Source organism: Heterodontus francisci, chromosome 39 (assembly GCF_036365525.1).
Source record: "Heterodontus francisci isolate sHetFra1 chromosome 39, sHetFra1.hap1, whole genome shotgun sequence".
NCBI lineage: Eukaryota > Metazoa > Chordata > Chondrichthyes > Heterodontiformes > Heterodontidae > Heterodontus > Heterodontus francisci.
Window position 1 is genome coordinate 43,507,196 of NC_090409.1, and position 24,336 is coordinate 43,531,531.

A 24,336-nucleotide genomic window follows, 5' to 3' on the forward strand; every position below is an offset into this window, starting at 1 on the left:
TTAGGGGGTATACAGGGAGTAGGGGATATACAGGTGGTAGGGGATATACAGGTGGTAGGGGGTATACAGGGAGTAGGGGGTATACAGGGAGTAGGGGGTATACAGGTGGTAGGGGGTATACAGGGAGTAGGGGATATACAGGGAGTAGGGGGTATACAGGGAGTAGGGGGTATACAGGTGGTAGGGGGTATACAGGGAGTAGGGGATATACAGGTGGTAGGGGGTATACAGGGAGTAGGGGATATACAGGTGGTAGGGATATACAGGGAGTAGGGGATATACAGGTGGTAGGGGATATACAGGTGGTAGGGGGTATACAGGGAGTAGGGGGTATACAGGGAGTAGGGGGTATACAGGTGGTAGGGGTATACAGGAGTAGGGGATATACAGGGAGTAGGGGGTATACAGGTGGTAGTGGGTATACAGGGAGTAGGGGGTATACAGGTGGTAGGGGATATACAGGGAGTAGGGGGTATACAGGTGGTAGGGGATATACAGGGAGTAGGGGGTATACAGGTGGTAGTGGGTATACAGGGAGTAGGGGGTATACAGGGAGTAGGGGATATACAGGTGGTAGTGGGTATACAGGGAGTAGGGGGTATACAGGGAGTAGGGGATATACAGGTGGTAGTGGGTATACAGGGAGTAGGGGGTATACAGGTGTTAGTGGGTATACAGGTGGTAGGGGATATACAGGGAGTAGGGGTATACAGGGAGTAGGGGGTATACAGGTGGTAGGGGATATACAGGAGTAGGGGGTATACAGGTGGTAGTGGGTATACAGGGAGTAGGGGGTATACAGGTGGTAGTGGGTATACAGGGAGTAGGGGGTATACAGGGAGTAGGGGATATACAGGTGGTAGTGGGTATACAGGGAGTAGGGATATACAGGGAGTAGGGGATATACAGGTGGTAGTGGGTATACAGGGAGTAGGGGGTATACAGGGAGTAGGGGATATACAGGTGGTAGTGGGTATACAGGGAGTAGGGGATATACAGGGAGTAGGGGGTATACAGGTGGTAGTGGGTATACAGGAGTAGGGGATTATACAGGAGTAGGGGGTATACAGGTTGTAGGGGATATACAGGGAGTAGGGGGTATACAGGTGGTAGTGGGTATACAGGGAGTAGGGGATATACAGGGAGTAGGGGGTATACAGGTGGTAGTGGGTATACAGGGAGTAGGGGATATACAGGGAAGTCGGGGGTATACAGGTGGTAGTGGGTATACAGGAGTAGGGGGTATACAGGTGGTAGGGGATATACAGGGAGTAGGGGGTATACAGGGAGTAGGGGATATACAGGGAGTAGGGGGTATACAGGTGGTAGGGGATATACAGGGAGTAGGGGGTATACAGGGAGTAGGGGGTATACAGGGAGTAGGGGGTATACAGGTGGTAGTGGGTATACAGGGAGTAGTGGGTATACAGGGAGTAGGGGATATACAGGGAGTAGGGGGTATACAGGTGGTAGGGGATATACAGGGAGTAGGGGGTATACAGGTGGTAGTGGGTATACAGGGAGTAGTGGGTATACAGGGAGTAGGGGATATACAGGGAGTAGGGGGTATACAGGGAGTAGGGGGTATACAGGTGGTAGGGGATATACAGGGAGTAGGGGGTATACAGGGAGTAGGGGGTATGCAGGTGGTAGTGGGTATACAGGGAGTAGTGGGTATACAGGGAGTAGGGGATATACAGGGAGTAGGGGGTATACAGGTGGTAGGGGATATACAGGGAGTAGGGGGTATACAGGTGGTAGTGGGTATACAGGGAGTAGGGGATATACAGGGAGTAGGGGGTATACAGGTGGTAGTGGGTATACAGGGAGTAGGGGATATACAGGGAGTAGGGGGTATACAGGTGGTAGTGGGTATACAGGGAGTAGGGGGTATACAGGTGGTAGGGGATATACAGGGAGTAGGGGGTATACAGGGAGTAGGGGATATACAGGGAGTAGGGGGTATACAGGTGGTAGTGGTATACAGGGAGTAGGGGGTATACAGGTGGTAGGGGATATACAGGGAGTAGGGGGTATACAGGTGGTAGGGGATATACAGGGAGTAGGGGATATACAGGGAGTAGGGGGTATACAGGTGGTAGTGGGTATACAGGTGGTAGGGGATATACAGGTGGTAGGGGATATACAGGGAGTAGGGGGGTATACAGGTGGTAGTGGGTATACAGGGAGTAGGGGGTATACAGGTGGTAGGGGATATACAGGGAGTAGGGGGTATACAGGGAGTAGGGGATATACAGGTGGTAGTGGGTATACAGGGAGTAGGGGATATACAGGGAGTAGGGGGTATACAGGTGGTAGTGGGTATACAGGGAGTAGGGGATATACAGGGAGTAGGGGGTATACAGGTGGTAGTGGGTATACAGGGAGTAGGGATATACAGGGAGTAGAGGATATACAGGGAGTAGGGGGTATACAGGTGGTAGTGGGTATACAGGGAGTAGGGGGTATACAGGTGGGTAGTGGGTATACAGGTGGTAGTGGGTATACAGGGAGTAGGGGATATACAGGGAGTAGGGGGTATACAGGTGGTAGTGGGTATACAGGGAGTAGGGGATATACAGGGAGTAGGGGATATACAGGTGGTAGTGGGTATACAGGTGGTAGTGGGTATACAGGGAGTAGGGGGTATACAGGGAGTAGGGGATATACAGGGAGTAGGGGGTATACAGGGAGTAGGGGGTATACAGGGAGTAGGGGATATACAGGGAGTAGGGGGTATACAGGTGGTAGTGGGTATACAGGGAGTAGGGGATATACAGGGAGTAGGGGGTATACAGGTGGTAGTGGTATACAGGGAGTAGGGGATATACAGGGAGTAGGGGGTATACAGGGAGTAGGGGATATACAGGGAGTAGGGGGTATACAGGTGGTAGTGGGTATACAGGTGGTAGTGGGTATACAGGAGTAGGGGATATACAGGGAGTAGGGGGTATACAGGTGGTAGTGGGTATACAGGGAGTAGGGATATACAGGGAGTAGGGGGTATACAGGGAGTAGGGGATATACAGGGAGTAGGGGGTATACAGGTGGTAGTGGGTATACAGGTGGTAGTGGGTATACAGGGAGTAGGGGATATACAGGGAGTAGGGGGTATACAGGTGGTAGTGGGTATACAGGGAGTAGGGGATATACAGGGAGTAGGGGGTATACAGGGAGTAGGGGATATACAGGGAGTAGGGGATCTACAGGTGGTAGTGGGTATACAGGGAGTAGGGGATATACAGGGAGTAGGGGGTATACAGGTGGTAGTGGGTATACAGGGAGTAGGGGGTATACAGGTGGTAGTGGGTATACAGGTGGTAGTGGGTATACAGGTGGTAGGGGGTATACAGGTGGTAGGGGATATACAGGGAGTAGGGGATATACAGGGAGTAGGGATATACAGGTGGTAGTGGGTATACAGGGAGTAGGGGATATACAGGGAGTAGGGGGTATACAGGTGGTAGGGGGTTATACAGGTGGTAGGGGATATACAGGGAGTAGGGGGTATACAGGTGGTAGGGGGATATACAGGGAGTAGGGGGTATACAGGTGGTAGGGGATATACAGGAGTAGGGGGTATACAGGGAGTAGGGGATATACAGGGAGTAAGGGATATACAGGGAGTAGGGGATATACAGGTGGTAGTGGGTATACAGGGAACAGGGGGTGTACAGGTGGTAGTGGGTATACAGGGAGCAGGGGATATACAGGGAGTAGGGGGTATACAGGAGTAGGGGGTATACAGGGAGCAGGGGATATACAGGGAGTAGGGGATATACAGGTGGTAGTGGGTATACAGGGAGTAGGGGATATACAATGGTAGGGGGTATACAGGGGGTAGGGGATATACAGGTGGTAGTGGTATACAGGGAGTAGGGGATATACAGGTGGTAGTGGTATACAGGGAGTAGGGGGTATACAGGTGGTAGTGGGTATACAGGTGGTAGTGGGTATACAGGTGGTAGGGGGTATCAGGTGGTAGGGGATATACAGGGAGTAGGGATATACAGGGAGTAGGGGATATACAGGTGGTAGTGGGTATACAGGAGTAGGGGATATACAGGGAGTAGGGGGTATACAGGTGGTAGGGGTATACAGGTGGTAGGGGATATACAGGGAGTAGGGGGTATACAGGTGGTAGGGGATATACAGGGAGTAGGGGGTATACAGGTGGTAGGGGATATACAGGGAGTAGGGGGTATACAGGGAGTAGGGGATATACAGGGAGTAGGGGATATACAGGGAGTAGGGGATATACAGGTGGTAGTGGGTATACAGGGAACAGGGGGTGTACAGGTGTAGTGGGTATACAGGAGCAGGGGATATACAGGGAGTAGGGGGTATACAGGGAGTAGGGGGTATACAGGGAGCAGGGGATATACAGGGAGTAGGGGATATACAGGTGGTAGTGGGTATACAGGAGTAGGGGATATACAATGGTAGGGGGTATACAGGGGGTAGGGGATATACAGGTGGTAGTGGGTATACAGGGAGTAGGGGATATACAGGTGGTAGTGGGTATACAGGGAGTAGGGGATATACAATGGTAGGGGGTATACAGGGGGTAGGGGATATACAATGGTAGGGGGTATACAGGGAGTAGGGGATATACAATGGTAGGGGGTATACAGGGGGTGAACCCTGTTTCACTCTGATCCCCCTGTTTTAAACAGGAAGCTGTCTGTCTCCAGACCCTCGATGAGAAGATCCTGAAAGTTCATGATGTCATTCAGCAACTACCACCTCCCAACTACAGGTGAGTGTCTGCCTCGCTGGGGGTCTCGGAGACAGACTGTCCCCCGTCACTGGGGGTCTCGGAGATAGACTGTCCCCCGTCACTGGGGGGCTCGGAGACAGACTGTCCCCCGTCACTGGGGTCTCGGAGAACCCGTACCCCAGTGAGAGTCAGTGTGCGTGGAACCCGTAACCCAGTGAGAGTCAGTGTGTGTGGAACCCGTACCCCAGTGAGAGTCAGTGTGTGTGGGACCCGTACCCCATTGAGAGTCAGTGTGTGTGGGACCCGATCCCAGTGAGAGTCAGTGTGTGTGGGACCCCGTACCCCAGTGAGAGTCAGTGTGTGTGGGACCTGTATCCCAGTGAGAGTCAGTGTGTGTGGGACCCGTACCCCAGTGAGAGTCAGTGTGTGTGGAACCCGTACCCCAGTGAGAGTCAGTGTGTGTGGGACCCGTACCCCAGTGAGAGCCAGTGTGTGTGGGACCCGTATCCCAGTGAGAGTCAGTGTGTGTGGAACCCGTACCCCAGTGAGAGTCAGTGTGTGTGGGACCCATACCCCAGTGAGAGTCAGTGTGTGTGAGACCCGTACCCCAGTGAGAGTCAGTGTGTGTGGAACGCGTACCCCAGTGAGTCAGTGTGTGTGTGACCCGTACCCCAGTGAGAGTCAATTTGTGTGGAACCCGTATCCCAGTGAGAGTCAGTGTGTGTTGGGACCCGTACCCCAGTGAGAGTCAGTGTGTGTGGAACCCGTACCCCAGTGAGAGTCAGTGTGTGTGGAACGCGTACCCCAGTGAGAGTCAGTGTGTGTGGGACCCGTATCCCAGTGAGAGTCAGTGTGTGTGGAACCCGTATCCCAGTGACAGTCAGTGTGTGTGTGAGACCCGTACCCCAGTGAGAGTCAGTGTGTGTGGAACCCGTATCCCAGTGAGAGTCAGTGTTGTGTGGGACCCGTATCCCAGTGAGAGTCAGTGTGTGTGGAACCCGTATCCCAGTGACAGTCAGTGTGTGTGAGACCCGTACCCCAGTGAGAGTCAGTGTGTGTGGAACCCCGTATCCCAGTGAGAGTCAGTGTGTGTGGAACCCGTACCCCAGTGAGAGTCAGTGTTGTGTGGGAACCCGTACCCCAGTGAGAGTCAGTGTGTGTGGAACCCGTACCCCAGTGAGAGTCAGTGTGTGTGGGACCCGTACCCCAGTGAGAGTCAGTGTGTATTGAACGCGAACCCCAGTGAGAGTCAGTGTGTGTGGGACCTGTACCCCAGTGAGAGTCAGTGTGTGTGGAACCCGTACCCCAGTGAGAGTCAGTGTGTGTGGGACCCGTATCCCAGTGAGAGTCAGTGTGTTTGGGACCCGTACCCCAGTGAGAGTCAGTGGTGTGTGGAACGCGAACCCCAGTGAGAGTCAGTGTGTGTGGGACCCGTACCCCAGTGAGAGTCAGTGTGTGTGGGACCCGTACCCCAGTGAGAGTCAGTGTGTGTGGAACCCGTACCCCAGTGAGAGTCAGTGTGTGTGGGACCCGTATCCCAGTGACAGTCAGTGTGTGTGAGACCCGTACCCCAGTGAGAGTCAGTGTGTGTGAGACCCGTACCCCAGTGAGAGTCAGTGTGTGTGGGACCCGTACCCCAGTGAGAGTCAGTGTGTGTGGAACCCGTACCCCAGTGAGAGTCAGTGTGTGTGAGACCCGTACCCAGTGAGAGTCAGTGTGTGTGAGACCCGTACCCCAGTGAGAGTCAGTGTGTGTGGGACCCGTACCCCAGTGAGAGTCAGTGTGTGTGGAACCCGTACCCCAGTGAGAGTCAGTGTGTGTGGAACCCGTATCCCAGTGACAGTCAGTGTGTGTGAGACCCGTACCCCAGTGAGAGTCAGTGTGTGTGGAAACCCGTACCCCAGTGAGAGTCAGTGTGTGTGGAAACCCGTACCCCCAGTGAGAGTCAGTGTGTGTGGAAACCCGTACCCCAGTGAGAGTCAGTGTGTGTGGGACCCGTACCCCAGTGAGAGTCTGTGTGTGTGGAAACCCGTACCCCAGTGAGAGTCAGTGTGTGTGGGACCCGATCCCCAGTGAGAGTCAGTGTGTGTGGGACCCGTACCCCAGTGAAAGTCAGTGTGTGTGGAACCCGTACCCCAGTGAGAGTCAGTGTGTGTGGGACCCGTACCCCAGTGACAGTCAGTGTGTGTGGAACCCGTATCCCAGTGAGAGTCAGTGTGTGTGGAACCCGTATCCAGTGAGAGTCAGTGTGTGTGGAACCCGTACCCCAGTGAGGAGTCAGTGTGTGTGGGACCCGTACCCCAGTGAGAGTCAGTGTGTGTGGAACCCATACCCCAGTGAGTGTCAGTGTGTGTGGGACCCGTACCCCAGTGAGAGTCAGTGTGTGTGGAACCCGTATCCCAGTGAGAGTCAGTGTGTGTGGAACCCGTATCCCAGTGAGAGTCAGTGTGTGTGGAACCCGTACCCCAGTGAGAGTCAGTGTGTGTGTGGGACCCGTACCCCAGTGAGAGTCAGTGTGTGTGGGACCCTACCCCAGTGAGAGTCAGTGTGTGTGGGACTCGATCCCAGTGAGAGTCAGTGTGTGTGGGACCCGTACCCCAGTGAGAGTCAGTGTGTGTGGAAACCCGTATCCCAGTGAGAGTCAGTGTGTGTGGAACCCGTACACCAGTGAGAGTCAGTGTGTGTGGGACCCGTACCCCAGTGAGAGTCAGTGTGTGTGGAAACCCGTACCCCAGTGAGAGTCAGTCTGTGTTGGACCCGTACCCCAGTGAGAGTCAGTGTGTGTGGAACCCGTACCCCAGTGAGAGTCAGTGTGTGTGGGACCCGATCCCCAGTGAGAGTCAGTGTGTGTGGGACCCGTACCCCAGTGAAAGTCAGTGTGTGTGGAACCCGTACCCCAGTGAGAGTCAGTGTGTGTGAGACCCGTACCCCAGTGAGAGTCAGTGTGTGTGGGACCCGTACCCCAGTGAGAGTCAGTGTGTGTGGAACCCGTACCCCAGTGACAGTCAGTGTGTGTGGAACCCGTATCCCAGTGAGAGTCAGTGTGTGTGGAACCCGTATCCCAGTGAGAGTCAGTGTGTGTGGAACCCGTACCCCAGTGAGAGTCAGTGTGTGTGGGACCCGTACCCCAGTGAGAGTCAGTGTGTGTGGGACCCATACCCCAGTGAGAGTCAGTGTGTGTGGGACTCGATCCCCAGTGAGAGTCAGTGTGTGTGGGACCCATACCCCAGTGAGAGTCAGTGTGTGTGGAACCCGTACCCCAGTGAGAGTCAGTGTGTGTGGAAACCCGTATCCCAGTGAGAGTCAGTGTGTGTGGAACCCGTACACCAGTGAGAGTCAGTGTGTGTGGGACCCGTACTCCAGTGAGAGTCAGTGTGTGTGGAACCCGTACACCAGTGAGAGTCAGTGTGTGTGGGACTCGATCCCCAGTGAGAGTCAGTGTGTGTGGGACCCGTATCCCAGTGACAGTCAGTGTGTGTGGAACCCGTATCCCAGTGACAGTCAGTGTGTGTGGAACCCGTACCCCAGTGAGAGTCAGTGTGTGTGGGACCCGTACCCCAGTGAGAGTCAGTGTGTGTGGGACCCGTACCCCAGTGAGAGTCAGTGTGTGTGGGACCCATACCCCAGTGAGAGTCAGTGTGTGTGGGACCTGTACCTCAGTGAGAGTCAGTGTGTGTGGAACCCGTACCCCAGTGAGAGTCAGTGTGTGTGGGACCCGTACTCCAGTGAGAGTCAGTGTGTGTGGAACCCGTACACCAGTGAGAGTCAGTGTGTGTGGAACCCGTACACCAGTGAGAGTCAGTGTGTGTGGGACCCGTACCCCAGTGACAGTCAGTGTGTGTGGGACCGAAGCATTGACGGAAGTTTCTGGAAAGGGGTCACCCGTTTTGTCTCAGTGAGACAGTGTCCTACAATCCTCTCACTCTATCCTCTCCCCGAATGGCCACCTCTCCAGGAAGTCTTGTTCCGATTGGTGAATCTGTTTTCTGTCTGCAGGACTCTGCAGTTCCTGATGCGTCACTTGGCAAAGCTCGCGAAGCAGAGTTCAGCCACCAACATGCACTGGAAGAATCTGGCAATCGTGTGGGCACCCAACCTCCTCCGGTGAGATATCACTCCCTCCATCCCCACCACACTCCCTCTGTCTCATCCTCAGCTCCCTCCCTCCCTCCCACACTTCCTCCATCTCTTCCTCCCCTCCCTTGTCTCTTCCTCTGCTCCCTCTGTCCCTTCCTCAGCTCCCTCCTACCCTCCCACACTCCTTCCATCTCTTCCTCTGCTCCCTCTGTCCCTTCCTCAGCTCCCTCCTACCCTCCCACACTTCCTCCATCTCTTCCTCCCCTGCCTTGTCTCTTCCTGGGATCCCTCTGTCCCTTCCTCAGCTCCCTCCATCGCCAACACACTCCCTCTGTCTCATCCTCAGCTCCTTCCTACCCTCCCACACTCCCTCCATCTCTTCCTCTGCTCCCTCTGTCCCTTCCTCAGCTCCCTCCTACCCTCCCACACTTCCTCCATCTCTTCCTCCCCTGCCTTGTCTCTTCCTGGGATCCCTCTGTCCCTTCCTCAGCTCCCTCCATCGCCAACACACTCCCTCTGTCTCATCCTCAGCTCCTTCCTACCCTCCCACACTCCCTCCATCTCTTCCTCTGCTCCCTCTGTCCCTTCCTCAGCTCCCTCCTACCCTCCCACACTCCCTCCATCTCTTCCTCTGCTCCCTCTGCCTTCCTCAGCTCCCTCCTACCCTCCCACACTCCCTCCATCTCTTCCTCTGCTCCCTCTGTCCCTTCCTCAGCTCCTTCCTACCCTCCCACACTCCTTCCATCTCTTCCTCTGCTCCCTCTGTCCCTTCCTCAGCTCCTTCCTACCCTCCCACACTCCGTCCATCTCTTCCTCTGCTCCCTCTGTCCCTTCCTCAGCTCCCTCCTACCCTCCCACACTTCCTCCATTTCTTCCTCCCCTCCCTTGTCTCTTCCTGGGATCCCTCTGTCCCTTCCTCAGCTCCCTCCTACCCTCCCACACTCCTTCCATCTCTTCCTCTGCTCCCTCTGTCCCTTCCTCAGCTCCCTCCTACCCTCCCACACTCCCTCCATCTCTTCCTCTGCTCCCTCTGTCCCTTCCTCAGCTCCCTCCTACCCTCCCACACTCCCTCCATCTCTTCCTCTGCTCCCTCTGTCCCTTCCTCAGCTCCCTCCTACCCTCCCACACTCCTTCCATCTCTTTCTCTGCTCCCTCTGTCCCTTCCTCAGCTCCTTCCTACCCTCCCACACTCCCTTCATCTCTTCCTCTGCTCCCTCTGTCCCTTCCTCAGCTCCTTCCTACCCTCCCACACTCCCTCCATCTCTTCCTCTGCTCCCTCTGTCCCTTCCTCAGCTCCTTCCTACCCTCCCACATTCCTTCCATCTCTTCCTCTGCTCCCTCTGTCCCTTCCTCAGCTCCTTCCTACCCTCCCACACTCCCTTCATCTCTTCCTCTGCTCCCTCTGTCCCTTCCTCAGCTCCCTCCTACCCTCCCACACTTCCTCCATTTCTTCCTCCCCTCCCTTGTCTCTTCCTGGGATCCCTCTGTCCCTTCCTCAGCTCCCTCCTACCCTCCCACACTCCCTCCATCTCTTCCTCTGCTCCCTCCGTCCCTTCCTCAGCTCTCTCTGTCCCTCCCACATTCCCTGCATCCCTTCCACTCTCCCTCCACCCCTCACACACTCCCTCCATCTCTTCCTCTGCTCCCTCTGTCCCTTCCTCAGCTCCCTCCATCCCTCCCACACTCCCTCCATCCCTTCCACACTCCATCCATCTCTTCCTCTGCTCCCTCCGTCCCTTCCTCAGCTCTCTCCGTCCCTCCCACATTCCCTGCATCCCTTCCACTCTACCTCCACCCCTCACACACTCCCTCCATCTCTCCCTCCCCATTCTCTGTCAGTGTGTGTGTGATACCTGGACTCACTGAGATGGATGGAAGGAGGGAGAATCGGAGAAATGAGGGATTTGTGATCTGATGAATCCACCTGTTTCTGCAGCTCCAAGGAGATTGAGTTGGTGGGATTCAGTGGGACAGACGCCTTCCGAGAGGTGAGGATCCAGTCGGTCGTGGTGGAGTTTCTACTGAGACATGTCGACATTCTCTTCAGTGACAAGTTCAGCTCGGCAGGAAAGGACAGTGCTGGTAAGAGAGACATGGAGGCCAGACACGTGACGGGGGTGAGATACATATCAGCTGTGCAATGAGGGGCTGAATGGGCCTCCTCCTGTTCCTGTGTAACAGGCTCGAGAGGGGCTGAATGGCCTCCTCCTGTTCCTGTGTAACAGGCTCGAGAGGGGCTGAATGGGCCTCCTCCTGTTCCTGTGTAACAGACTCGAGAGGGGCTGAATGGGCCTCCTCCTGTTCCTGTGTAACAGGCTCGAGAGGGGCTGAATGGCCTCCTCCTGTTCCTGTGTAACAGGCTCGAGAGGGGCTGAATGGGCCTCCTCCTGTTCCTGTGTAACAGACTCGAGAGGGGCTGAATGGGCCTCCTCCTGTTCCTGTGTAACAGACTCGATAGGGGCTGAATGGGCCTCCTCCTGTTCCTGTGTAACAGACTCGATAGGGGCTGAATGGGCCTCCTCTGTGTTCGGCAGAACTTCCAATTGATTGTGGGTTCATTTTCAACTGTCTCTATGCCTTCAAAGCATTTTCCTTTCAGACCCCCTTTGCCGGGAGTAAGGGTCCCACACACACTGACTCTCACTGGGGTACGGGTTCCACACACACTGACTCTCACTGGGGTACGGGTCCCACACACACTGACTCTCACTGGGGTACGGGTCCCACACACACTGACTCTCACTGGGGTACGGGTCCCACACACACTGACTCTCACTGGGGTACGGGTCCCACACACACTGTCTGTTACTGGGGTACGGGTTCCACACACACTGACTCTCACTGGGGTACGGGTCCCACACACACTGACTCTCACTGGGGTACGGGTCCCACACACACTGACTCTCACTGGGGTACGGGTCCCACACACACTGATTCTCACTGGGGTACGGGTCCCACACACACTGACTCTCACTGGGGTACGGGTCTCACACACACTGACTCTCACTGGGGTACGGGTTCCACACACACTGACTCTCACTGGGGTACGGGTCCCACACACACTGACTCTCACTGGGGTACGGGTCCCACACACACTGACTCTCACTGGGGTACGGGTCTCACACACACTGACTCTCACTGGGGTACGGGTTCCACACACACTGACTCTCACTGGGGTACGGGTTCCACACACACTGACTCTCACTGGGGTACGGGTCCCACACACACTGACTCTCACTGGGGTACGGGTCTCACACACACTGACTCTCACTGGGGTACGGGTTCCACACACACTGACTCTCACTGGGGTACGGGTCTCACACACACTGACTCTCACTGGGGTACGGGTTCCACACACACTGACTCTCACTGGGGTACGGGTCCCACACACACTGACTCTCACTGGGGTACGGGTTCCACACACACTGACTCTCACTGGGGTACGGGTCCCACACACACTGACTCTCTCTGGGGTACGGGTCCCACACACACTGACTCTCACTGGGGTACGGGTTCCACACACATTGACTCTCACTGGGGTACGGGTTCCACACACACTGACTCTCACTGGGGTACGGGTTCCACACACACTGACTCTCACTGGGGTACGGGTCCCACACACACTGACTCTCACTGGGGTACGGGTCCCACACACACTGACTCTCACTGGGGTACGTGTTCCACACACACTGACTCTCACTGGGATACGGGTCCCACACACACTGACTCTCACTGGGGTACGGGTTCCACAAACACTGACTCTCACTGGGGTACGGGTTCCACACACACTGACTCTCACTGGGGTACGGGTTCCACACACACTGACTCTCACTGGGGTACGTGTCCCACACAAACTGACTCTCATTGGGGTACGGGTCCCACACACACTGACTCTCACTGGGGTACGTGTTCCACACACACTGACTCTCACTGGGGTACGGGTCCCACACACACTGACTCTCACTGGGGTACGGGTCCCACACACACTGACTCTCACTGGGGTACGTGTTCCACACACACTGACTCTCACTGGGGTACGGGTCCCACACACACTGACTCTCACTGGGGTACGGGTTCCACACACACTGACTCTCACTGGGGTACGTGTCCCACACAAACTGACTCTCATTGGGGTACGGGTCCCACACACACTGACTCTCACTGGGGTACGTGTTCCACACACACTGACTCTCACTGGGGTACGGGTCCCACACACACTGACTCTCACTGGGGTACGGGTCCCACACACACTGACTCTCACTGGGGTACGTGTTCCACACACACTGACTCTCACTGGGGTACGGGTCCCACACACACTGACTCTCACTGGGTTACGGGTCCCACACACACTGACTCTCACTGGGGTACGGGTCCCACACACACTGACTCTCACTGGGGTACGGGTTCCACACACACTGACTCTCTCTGGGGTACGGGTCCCACACACACTGACTCTCACTGGGGTACGGGTTCCACACACACTGACTCTCACTGGGGTACGGGTCTCACACACACTGACTCTCACTGGGGTACGGGTTCCACACACACTGACTCTCACTGGGGTACGGGTCTCACACACACTGACTCTCACTGGGGTACGGGTTCCACACACACTGACTCTCACTGGGGTACGGGTTCCACACACACTGACTCTCACTGGGGTATGGGTTCCACACACACTGACTCTCACTGGGGTACGGGTTCCACACACACTGACTCTCACTGGGGTACGGGTTCCACACACACTGACTCTCACTGGGGTATGGGTTCCACACACACTGACTCTCACTGGGGTATGGGTTCCACACACACTGACTCTCACTGGGGTATGGGTTCCACACACACTGACTCTCACTGGGGTACGGAAAATGAAATGAAACATTTTGATTGATGAGATATCATTCTTTCGAGGGTTTGGGTGGCGGACGGGTCAGGGGTGAAATGTCACACCGTGACCTCAGCGCGGCCATGGCCTTTAACCCCAGGCTCCCTGCTGCATCAATCTTCAAATGGAAGGTAAGAGGTTATTTTGGCCCTTGCAGTGTCTGGGTCTGGGGCCTTAATGCCTCATCGCAAACTCTCCTGCCAACCTTCCGAGAAGCAGAGGCTGCTGACACTGGAGGAGGCCATTACCAAAGCACAGCAGAGTCAAGATCCCGCGGAGGAGGTGGTCCATCTGCAGCAGGCGAGTGTAGGCGAGGAGGAGGAAGAGGACAAAGAGGCGGAGCCTGTGAAGGACAGTCTGGCTGGAATGGACACTGAATAACATACATGTGTAGAGACTTGTGTTGTGAGCAGCAGCCCATCCCAGGGGCTGTCGGACAATTCAGACAGAATTCAGAAGGACATTAACCTCCGATAGGATGAATTGTTGAGGCTCTGTAGCTGTGTCTCACTCTGCACTGGGTGAGTGAGCCACTTTCCTGAGGGGATCAGTCCGTACAGGATCACCCGCATTCCCCGTTCATATTCCCATTTCCTCAGCAAATGATAAACACCCAATAAACTGCCTTTTGTGTGAAAACTGCAGTCTCACTGGCTCTCACTGTCCCAGGCAAATGACACCACTGTCTCCCAGATACCACAGTATTATATAACTCTCACTCACTGATCCCCGACAGGGCCTCAGTTTAAAATTACATCTGAAAGACAGCACCTCCGACAGTGCAGCACTCCCTCAGTACTGACCCTGCGACAGTGCAGCACTCCCTCAGTACTGACCCTCCGACAGTGCAGCGCTCCCTCAGTACTGAACCTCCGACAGTGCGGCACTCCCTCAGTACTGACCCTGCGACAGTGTGGCACTCCCTCAGTCCTGAACCTCCGACAGTGCGGCACTCCCTCAGTACTGACCCTGCGACAGTGTGGCACTCCCTCAGTCCTGAACCTCCGACAGTGCGGCACTCCCTCAGTACTGACCCTCCGACAGTACAGCACTCCCTCAGTACTGACCCACCGACAGTGCAGCACTCACTCAGTACTGACCCACCGACAGTGCAGCACTCACTCAGTACTGATCCTCCGACAGTGCAGCGCTCCCTCAGTACTGACCATCCGACAGTGCAGCACTCCCTCAGTACTGACCATCCGACAGTGCGGCACTCCCTCAGTACTGACCCTCCGACAGTGCAGCACTCCCTCAGTGCTGACCCTCCGACAGTGCGGCACTCCCTCAGTACTGACCCTCCGACAGTGCGGCACTCCCTCAGTACTGACCCTCCGACAGTGCGGCACTCCCTCAGTACCTACAGTGGGAGTGTCAGGTTAGTTTTTGGTGATCGTGTCTCTTCAAGAGAGAGACAGTGAAAGAGAGAGAGAGCGAGAGAGTGAGAAAATGCTATCTCTCGAGTTACTGAGATCCCCTGTTCCTGTGTGGCTAATAAGATCTGCAAACTCAGCACCGACAACATATTAAGGGACAAATTGCCTCAGAGAAGCCTGTTGGCAAAACATGAAGATCATGGAATTGGAGGTAAATTATTGAGCTGGTGAGGAAATTGGCTGAGTGGAGGGAGACCGAAATCAGAATAATGGGCAGGTTGACCACTTGGATCTGAAAAGGATGGAACAGGGAACATTCCAAATGATGAAAAGCTAGAAACAGTGAAGGTCCAAAGAGACCCGGGGTTCCAGGTACAAAGATCATTAAAATGTACTGAACAGGTACAGCGAATAATCAAAAAGCTGAATGGAATTCTGCCCTTTATATCTGGAGGACGAGAATACAAGGTGGGGGGGAGAAGCCAGGTTTCAGCTTTACAAAGCCCTGGTTCGACACACCTGGAGTTACTGGGAGTAGTTCTGGGAACCACACCTTCAGAAGGAGATTTTAGCCTTCGAGAGAGTGCAGTGTAGATTTACCAGAATGATACCTGAACTCCAAGAGTTAAATTACAAGGAGAGATTCCACACACCAGGGCTGCATTCCCGGGAATTTAGAAGGTTAAAGACTGATTTGAATGATGTTTACAAGATATTAAGATGAACTGATAGGGTTGATAGATAGAAACTATTCCCGCTGGTCGGGGAGTCTAGAACAAGGGGACATGACCTAAACATTCGAGCCGGAGTTTTCAGGAGTGAGATTCAGTAACACTTGCATACACAAAGAACAAAGAACAGTACAGCACAGGAAAAGGCCATTCGGCCCTCCAAGCCTGCGCCGATCTTGATGCCTGCCGAAACTAAAACCTTCTGCACTTCCGTGGTCCGTATCCCTCTATTCCCATCCTATTCATGTATTTGTCAAGATGCCTCTTAAACGTCTCTATGGTACCTGCTTCCACCACCTCCCCCGGCAACAAGTTCCAGGCACTCACCACCCTCTGTGTAAAGAACTTGCCTCGCACATCCCCTCTAAACTTTGCCCCTCGCACCTTAAACCTATGTCCCCTAGTAACTGACTCTTCCACCCTGGGAAAAAGCTTCTGACTATCCACTCTGTCCATGCCGCTGATAACTTTGTAAACCTCTGTCATGTCGCCCCTCCACCTCCGTCGTTCCAGTGAAAACAATCCGAGTTTATCCAACCTCTCCTCATAGCTAATGCCCTCCAGACCAGGCAACATCCTGGTAAACCTCCTCTGTACCCTCTCCAAAGCCTCCACGTCCTTCTGGTAGTGTGGCGACCAGAATTGCACGCAATATTCTAAGTGTGGCCTAACTAAAGTTCTGTACAGCTGCAACATGACTTGCCAATTTTTATACTCTATGCCCCGACCGATGAAGGCAAGCATGCCGTATGCCTTCTTGACTACCTTATCCACCTGCGTTGCCACTTTCAGTGACCTGTGGACCTGTACGCCCAGATCTCTCTGCCTGTCAATACTCCTAAGGGTTCTGCCATTTACTGTATACCTCCCACCTGCATTAGATCTTCCAAAATGCATTACCTCACATTTGTCCGGATTAAACTCCATCTGCCATTTCTCCGCCCAAGTCTCCAACCGATCTATATCCTGCTGTATCCTCTGACAATCCTCATCACTGTCCGCAACTCCACCAACCTTTGTGTTGTCCGCAAACTTACTAATCAGACCAGCTACATTTTCCTCAATCATTTATATATACTACAAAGAGCAAAGGTCCCAGCACTGATCCCTGCGGAACACCACTAGTCACATCCCTCCATTCAGAAAAACACCCATCCACTGCTACCCTCTGTCTTCTATGACCGAGCCAGTTCTGTATCCATCTTGCCAGCTCACCTCTGATCCCGTGTGACTTCACCTTTTGTACCAGTCTGCCATGCGGGACCTTGTCAAAGGCTTTACTGAAGTCCATATAGATAATATCCACTGCCCTTCCTTCATCAATCATCTTCGTCACTTCCTCAAAAAACTCCATCAAATTAGTGAGACACGACCTCCCCTTCACAAAACCATGCTGCCTCTCGCTAATAAGTCCATTTGTTTCCAAATGGGAGTAAATCCTGTCCCGAATAATCCTCTCTAATAATTACCTTACCACTGACGTAAGGCTCACTGGCCTATAATTTCCTGGATTATCCTTGCTACCCTTCTTAAACAAAGGAACAACATTGGCTATTCTCCAGTCCTCTGGGACCTCACCTGTCGCCAATGAAAATACAAAGATTTCTGTCAAGGCCCCAGCAATTTCTTCCCTTGCCTCCCTCAGCATTCTGGGGTAGATCCCATCAGGCCCTGGAGACTTATCTACCTTAATGCTTTGCAAGACACCCAACACCTCCTCCTTTTTGATAATGAGATGACTGAGACTATCTGCACTCCCTTCCCGAGGCTCATCATCCACCAAGTCCTTCTCCTTGGTGAATACTGATGCAAAGTACTCATTTAGTACCTCGCCCATTTCCTCTGGCTCCACACATAGATCCTCTCCTCTGTCCTTGAGTGGGTCAACCCTTTCCCTGGTTACCCTCTTGCTCTTTATATACGTATAAAAAGCCTTGGGATTTTCCTTAATCCTGTTTGCCAATGACTTTTCATGACCCCTTTTAGCCCCTTTTAGGGTTGGAGAAGTTTGGAATTTTCTTCCCCAAATGGCAATCAATGCGGGATCAATTGTTAATTTTAAATCTGGGATTGATATATTGTTCTTAACCAAAGATATGCAGGGATATGGGACAATATGGAGTTGGATCACAGATCAGCCATGATCTCATTGAATGGGAGAACACACTCGAGGGGCTGAATGGCCTCCTCCTGTTCCTGTGTAACAGGAATAATGTATCTAACCCCCATGCTGTACCTGTCCTGGGAGTGTTTGATGGGGACAGTGTAGAGGGAGCTTTACTCTGTATCTAACCCCCGTACTGTACCTGTCCTGGGGAGTGTTTGATGGGGACAGTGTAGAGGGAGCTTTACTCTGTATCTAACCCCCGTACTGTACCTGTCCTGGGAGTGTTTGATGGAACAGTGTAGAGGGAGCTTTACTCTGTATCTAACCCCGGTTTTTTTTTGTACCTGTCCTGGGAATGTTTGATGGGGACAGTGTAGAGGGAGCTTTACTCTGTATCTAACCCCGTTTTTTTTTTGTACCTGTCCTGGGAATGTTTGATGGGGACAGTGTTGAGGGAGCTTTACTCTGTATCTAACCCCGTTTTTTTTTTGTACCTGTCCTGGGAATGTTTGATGGGGACAGTGTTGAGGGAGCTTTACTCTGTATCTAACCCCCGTTTTTTTTTTTTCTTCTTTTTTTTTATCTAACCCCCATACTGTACCTGTCCTGGGAGTGTTTGATGGGGACAGTGTAGAGGGAGCTTTACTCTGTATCTAACCCCATGCTGTACCTGTCCTGGGAGTGTTTGATGAGGGACAGTGTAGAGGGAGCTTTACTCTGTATCTAACCCCGTGCTGTACCTGTCCTGGGAGTGTTTGATGAGGGACAGTGTAGAGGGAGCTTTACTCTGTATCTAACCCCATGCTGTACCTGTCCTGGGAGTGTTTGATGAGGGACAGTGTAGAGGGAGCTTTACTCTGTATCTAACCCCGTGCTGTACCTGTCCTGGGAGTGTTTGATGGGGACAGTGTAGAGGGAGCTTTACTCTGTATCTAACCCCTGTACTGTACCTGTCCTGGGGAGTGTTTGATGGGGACAGTGTAGAGGGAGCTTTACTCTGTACCTAACCCTCGTACTGTACCTGTCCTGGGGAGTGTTTGATGGGGGACAGTGTAGAGGGAGCTTTACTCTGTATCTAACCCCTGTACTGTACCTGTCCTGCGAGTGTTTGATGGGGGACAGTGTAGAGGGAGCTTTACTCGATGTCAGGTGAGGGTGCTGGTTTGTAGTTGTTTCTCTGCATTTCAGGCCTGTGATGTTTGATCCTGTCTCTGATTTCTGATCCGTCAACCGGGTGTCACTGCGAATTGGTTGATGTTTTGTGTTTGCACTCGGCTCTGGGTAAGATTAGGTGTCTGGAGAGTGAGAGAATCGATGGGATGATTCGACGGACCGTGTACGAAAGGTAACAGATCAGATCTTGAACCCAGGCTGGGTACAAACTCACTTTCGCTTCATTTTCAGACCTTCTGCTGCTACCCGTGAATTTTCGACAGCTTTCAATGTGGCATTGTACGTTTAAACAATCCTTTACAGGCCTCTACCAGCTTTACACTTACAGCAATTTACAGCTTGCTCTGTGGCAGTGATTTCTCCCCTCTCCTGAAATAGCCAAAACTCACTGGGGTACGGGTCCCACACACACTGACTCTCACTGGAGTACGGGTTCCACACACACTGACTCTCACTGGGGTATGGGTTCCACACACACTGACTCTCACTGGGGTACGGGTCCACACACACTGACTCTCACGGGGGTACGGGTTCCACACACACTGACTCTCACTGGGGTACGGGTCCACACACACTGACTCTCACTGGGGTACGGGTTCCACACACACTGACTCTCACTGGGGTACGGGTTCCACACACACTGACTCTAACTGGGGTACGGGTCCCACACACACTGACTCTCACTGGGGTACGGGTCCCACACACACTGACTCTCACTGGGGTACGGGTTCCACACACACTGACTCTCACTGGGGTACGGGTCCCACACACACTGACTCTCACTGGGGTACGGGTTCCACACACACTGACTCTCACTGGGGTACGGGTCCACACACACTGACTCTCACTGGGGTACGGGTTCCACACACACTGACTCTCACTGGGGTACGGGTCCCACACACACTGACTCTCACTGGGGTACGGGTTCCACACACACTGACTCTAACTGGGGTACGGGTCCCACACACACTGACTCTCACTGGGGTACGGGTCCCACACACACTGACTCTCACTGGGGTACGGGTTCCACACACACTGACTCTCACTGGGGTACGGGTCCCACTCACACTGACTCTCACTGGGGTACGGGTCCCACACACACTGACTCTCACTGGGGTACGGGTTCCACACACACTGACTCTCACTGGGGTACGGGTTCCACACACACTGACTCTCACTGGAGTACGGGTCCCACACACACTGACTCTCACTGGGGTACGGGTCCCACACACACTGACTCTCACGGGGGTACGGGTTCCACACACACTGACTCTCACTGGAGTACGGGTCCCACACACACTGACTCTCACTGGGGTACGGGTCCCACACACACTGACTCTCACGGGGGTACGGGTCCCACACACACTGACTCTCACTGGGGTACGGGTCCCACACACACTGACTCTCACGGGGGTACGGGTTCCACACACACTGACTCTCACTGGAGTACGGGTCCCACACACACTGACTCTCACTGGGGTACGGGTTCCACACACACTGACTCTAACTGGGGTACGGGTCCCACACACACTGACTCTCACTGGGGTACGGGTTCCACACACACTGACTCTCACTGGGGTACGGGTCCCACACACACTGACTCTCACGGGGGTACGGGTTCCACACACACTGACTCTCACTGGGGTACCAGTCCCACACACACTGACTCTCACTGGGGTACGGGTCCCACACACACTGACTCTCACTGGGGTACGGGTCCCACACACACTGACTCTCACTGGGGTACGGGTCCCACACACACTGACTCTCACTGGGGTACCAGTCCCACACACACTGACTCTCACTGGGGTACCAGTCCCACACACACTGACTCTCACTGGGGTACCAGTCCCACACACACTGACTCTCACTGGGGTACGGGTCCCACACACACTGACTCTCACTGGGGTACGGGTCCCACACACACTGACTCTCACTGGGGTACCAGTCCCACACACACTGACTCTCACTGGGGTACGGGTCCCACACACACTGACTCTCACTGGGGTACGGGTCCCACACACACTGACTCTCACTGGGGTACCAGTCCCACACACACTGACTCTCACTAGGATACGGGTCCCACACACACTGACTCTCACTGGGATACGGGTCCCACAGACACTGACTCTCACTGGGGTAAATTCAGGAGAGGAGATAGTCATGCTATTTGCTGTTTGCGACTGTGTGTGTGTTTTTTTTCAGTCTAACTCTGCTCTGTCTCTTGCAGGCCACAACAACTTAATTCGTCCCAAATCCATCTGGATCCCATCACTTTCCAGCCGACTCCTGAGTCTCGAGGAGGCTCAGGCTCGAACTCTGGCTCAGGGCAAAGAGGGAACAGGAGCTGTTTACGAGCAACTTCACCCCATCAACCCAGCAACAGACAGGTAAAGAGTGAGTGCAGACTTGGTGAGAGAGACCCTGTCTGGAGCAGTGGAACAGACACTGGAATCTCTGTCTGGAGCAGTGCATCAGACACTGGAATCTCTGTCTGGAGCAGTGGAACAGACACTGGAATCTCTGTCTGGAGCAGTGGAACAGACACTGGAATCTCTGTCTGGAGCAGTGGAACAGACACTGGAATCTCTGTCTGGGGCAGTGCATCAGACACTGGAATCTCTGTCTGGAGCAGTGGAACAGACACTGGAATCTCAGTCTGGAGCAGTGGAACAGACACTGGAATCTCTGTCTGGAGCAGTGCATCAGACACTGGAATCTCTGTCTGGAGCAGTGCATCAGACACTGGAATCTCTGTCTGGAGCAGTGGAACAGACACTGGAATCTCAGTCTGGAGCAGCGTGACAGACACTGGAATCTCTGTCTGGAGCAGTGGAACAGACACTGGAATCTCTGTCTGGAGCAGTGGAACAGACACTGGAATCTCTATCTGGGACAGTGTGTCAGACACTGGAATCTCTATCTGGGACAGTGGGTCAGACACTGGAATCTCTATCTGGGCCAGTGTGTCAGACACTGGAATCTCTATCTGGGACAGTGGGTCAGACACTGGGCGCTGTGTCTGGGTCAGTGGGTCAGACACTGGAATCTCTATCTGGGACAGTGGGTCAGACACTGGGCGCTGTGTCTGGGTCAGTGGGTCAGACACTGGAATCTCTGTCTGGGACAGTGGGTCAGGCACTGGGAGCTGTGTCTGTGTCAGTGGGTCAGACACTGGAATCTCTATCTGTGTCAGTGGGTCAGACACTGGAATCTCTGTCTGGGACATTGGGTCAGACACTGGAATCTCTATCTGGGACAGTGCATCAGACACTGGAATCTCTGTCTGGAGCAGTGGAACAGACACTGGAATCTCTGTCTGGGACAGTGTGTCAGACACTGGAATCGCTATCTGGGACAGTGTGTCAGACACTGGAATCTCTATCTGGGACAGTGGGTCAGACACTGGAATCTCTATCTGGGACAGTGGGTCAGACACTGGAATCTGTATCTGGGTCAGTGGGTCAGACACTGGAATCTCTATCTGGGACATTGGGTCAGACACTGGAATCTCTATCTGGGGCAGTGCATCAGACACTGGAATCTCTGTCTGGGACAGTGGGTCAGACACTGGAATCTCTATCTGGGACATTGGGTCAGACACTGGAATCTCTGTCTGGGGCAGTGCATCAGACACTGGAATCTCTGTCTGGGACAGTGGGTCAGACACTGGAATCTCTATCTGGGACAGTGGGTCAGACACTGGAATCTCTATCTGGGACAGTGGGTCAGACACTGGAATCTGTATCTGGGTCAGTGGGTCAGACACTGGAATCTGTATCTGGGTCAGTGGGTCAGACACTGGAATCTCTATCTGGGACAGTGGGTCAGACACTGGAATCTGTATCTGGGTCAGTGGGTCAGACACTGGAATCTCTATCTGGGACATTGGGTCAGACACTGGAATCTCTGTCTGGGGCAGTGCATCAGACACTGGAATCTCTGTCTGGGACAGTGGGTCAGACACTGGAATCTCTATCTGGGACATTGGGTCAGACACTGGAATCTCTGTCTGGGGCAGTGCATCAGACACTGGAATCTCTGTCTGGGTCAGTGGGTCAGACACTGGAATCTCTATCTGGGACATTGGGTCAGACACTGGAATCTCTGTCTGGGGCAGTGCATCAGACACTGGAATCTCTGTCTGGGACAGTGGGTCAGACACTGGAATCTCTATCTGGGACAGTGGGTCAGACACTGGAATCTGTATCTGGGTCAGTGGGTCAGACACTGGAATCTGTATCTGGGTCAGTGGGTCAGACACTGGAATCTCTATCTGGGACAGTGGGTCAGACACTGGAATCTCTATCTGGGACAGTGGGTCAGACACTGGAATCTGTATCTGGGTCAGTGGGTCAGACACTGGAATCTCTATCTGGGACATTGGGTCAGACACTGGAATCTCTATCTGGGACAGTGCATCAGACACTGGAATCTCTGTCTGGGACAGTGGGTCAGACACTGGAATCTCTATCTGGGACAGTGGGTCAGACACTGGAATCTCTATCTGGGACAGTGGGTCAGACACTGGAATCTCTATCTGGGACAGTGGGTCAGACACTGGAATCTGTATCTGGGTCAGTGGGTCAGACACTGGAATCTCTATCTGGGACATTGGGTCAGACACTGGAATCTCTGTCTGGGGCAGTGCATCAGACACTGGAATCTCTGTCTGGGACAGTGGGTCAGACACTGGAATCTCTATCTGGGACATTGGGTCAGACACTGGAATCTCTGTCTGGGGCAGTGCATCAGACACTGGAATCTCTGTCTGGGACAATGGGTCAGACACTGGAATCTCTATCTGGGACAGTGGGTCAGACACTGGAATCTCTGTCTGGGGCAGTGCATCAGACACTGGAATCTCTATCTGGGACAGTGGGTCAGACACTGGAATCTCTATCTGGGACAGTGGGTCAGACACTGGAATCTCTATCTGGGACAGTGGGTCAGACACTGGAATCTCTATCTGGGACAGTGGGTCAGACACTGGAATCTCTATCTGGGACAGTGGGTCAGACACTGGAATCTCTGTCTGGGGCAGTGCATCAGACACTGGAATCTCTGTCTGGAGCAGTGGAACAGACACTGGAATCTCTGTCTGGAGCAGTGGAACAGACACTGGAATCTCTGTCTGGGACAGTGTGTCAGACACTGGAATCTCTATCTGGGACAGTGGGTCAGACACTGGAATCTGTATCTGGGTCAGTGGGTCAGACACTGGAATCTCTATCTGGGACAGTGGGTCAGACACTGGAATCTCTATC

The 24,336-nt window shown here is 53.7% G+C and overlaps 1 protein-coding gene across 1 annotated transcript in view; it reads left to right on the forward strand.

Annotated features, from left to right (window-relative positions):
* Positions 1-24,336, forward strand: part of LOC137352904 (rho GTPase-activating protein 33-like) — a 188,947-nt gene that overhangs the window by 152,734 nt on the left and 11,877 nt on the right. The window contains exons 15-18 of the mRNA XM_068018748.1: positions 4,677-4,759; positions 8,717-8,824; positions 10,734-10,879; positions 21,300-21,459. Coding sequence (XP_067874849.1) covers positions 4,677-4,759; positions 8,717-8,824; positions 10,734-10,879; positions 21,300-21,459 — 497 coding nt within the window. The remainder of the gene's footprint in view (positions 1-4,676; positions 4,760-8,716; positions 8,825-10,733; positions 10,880-21,299; positions 21,460-24,336) is intronic.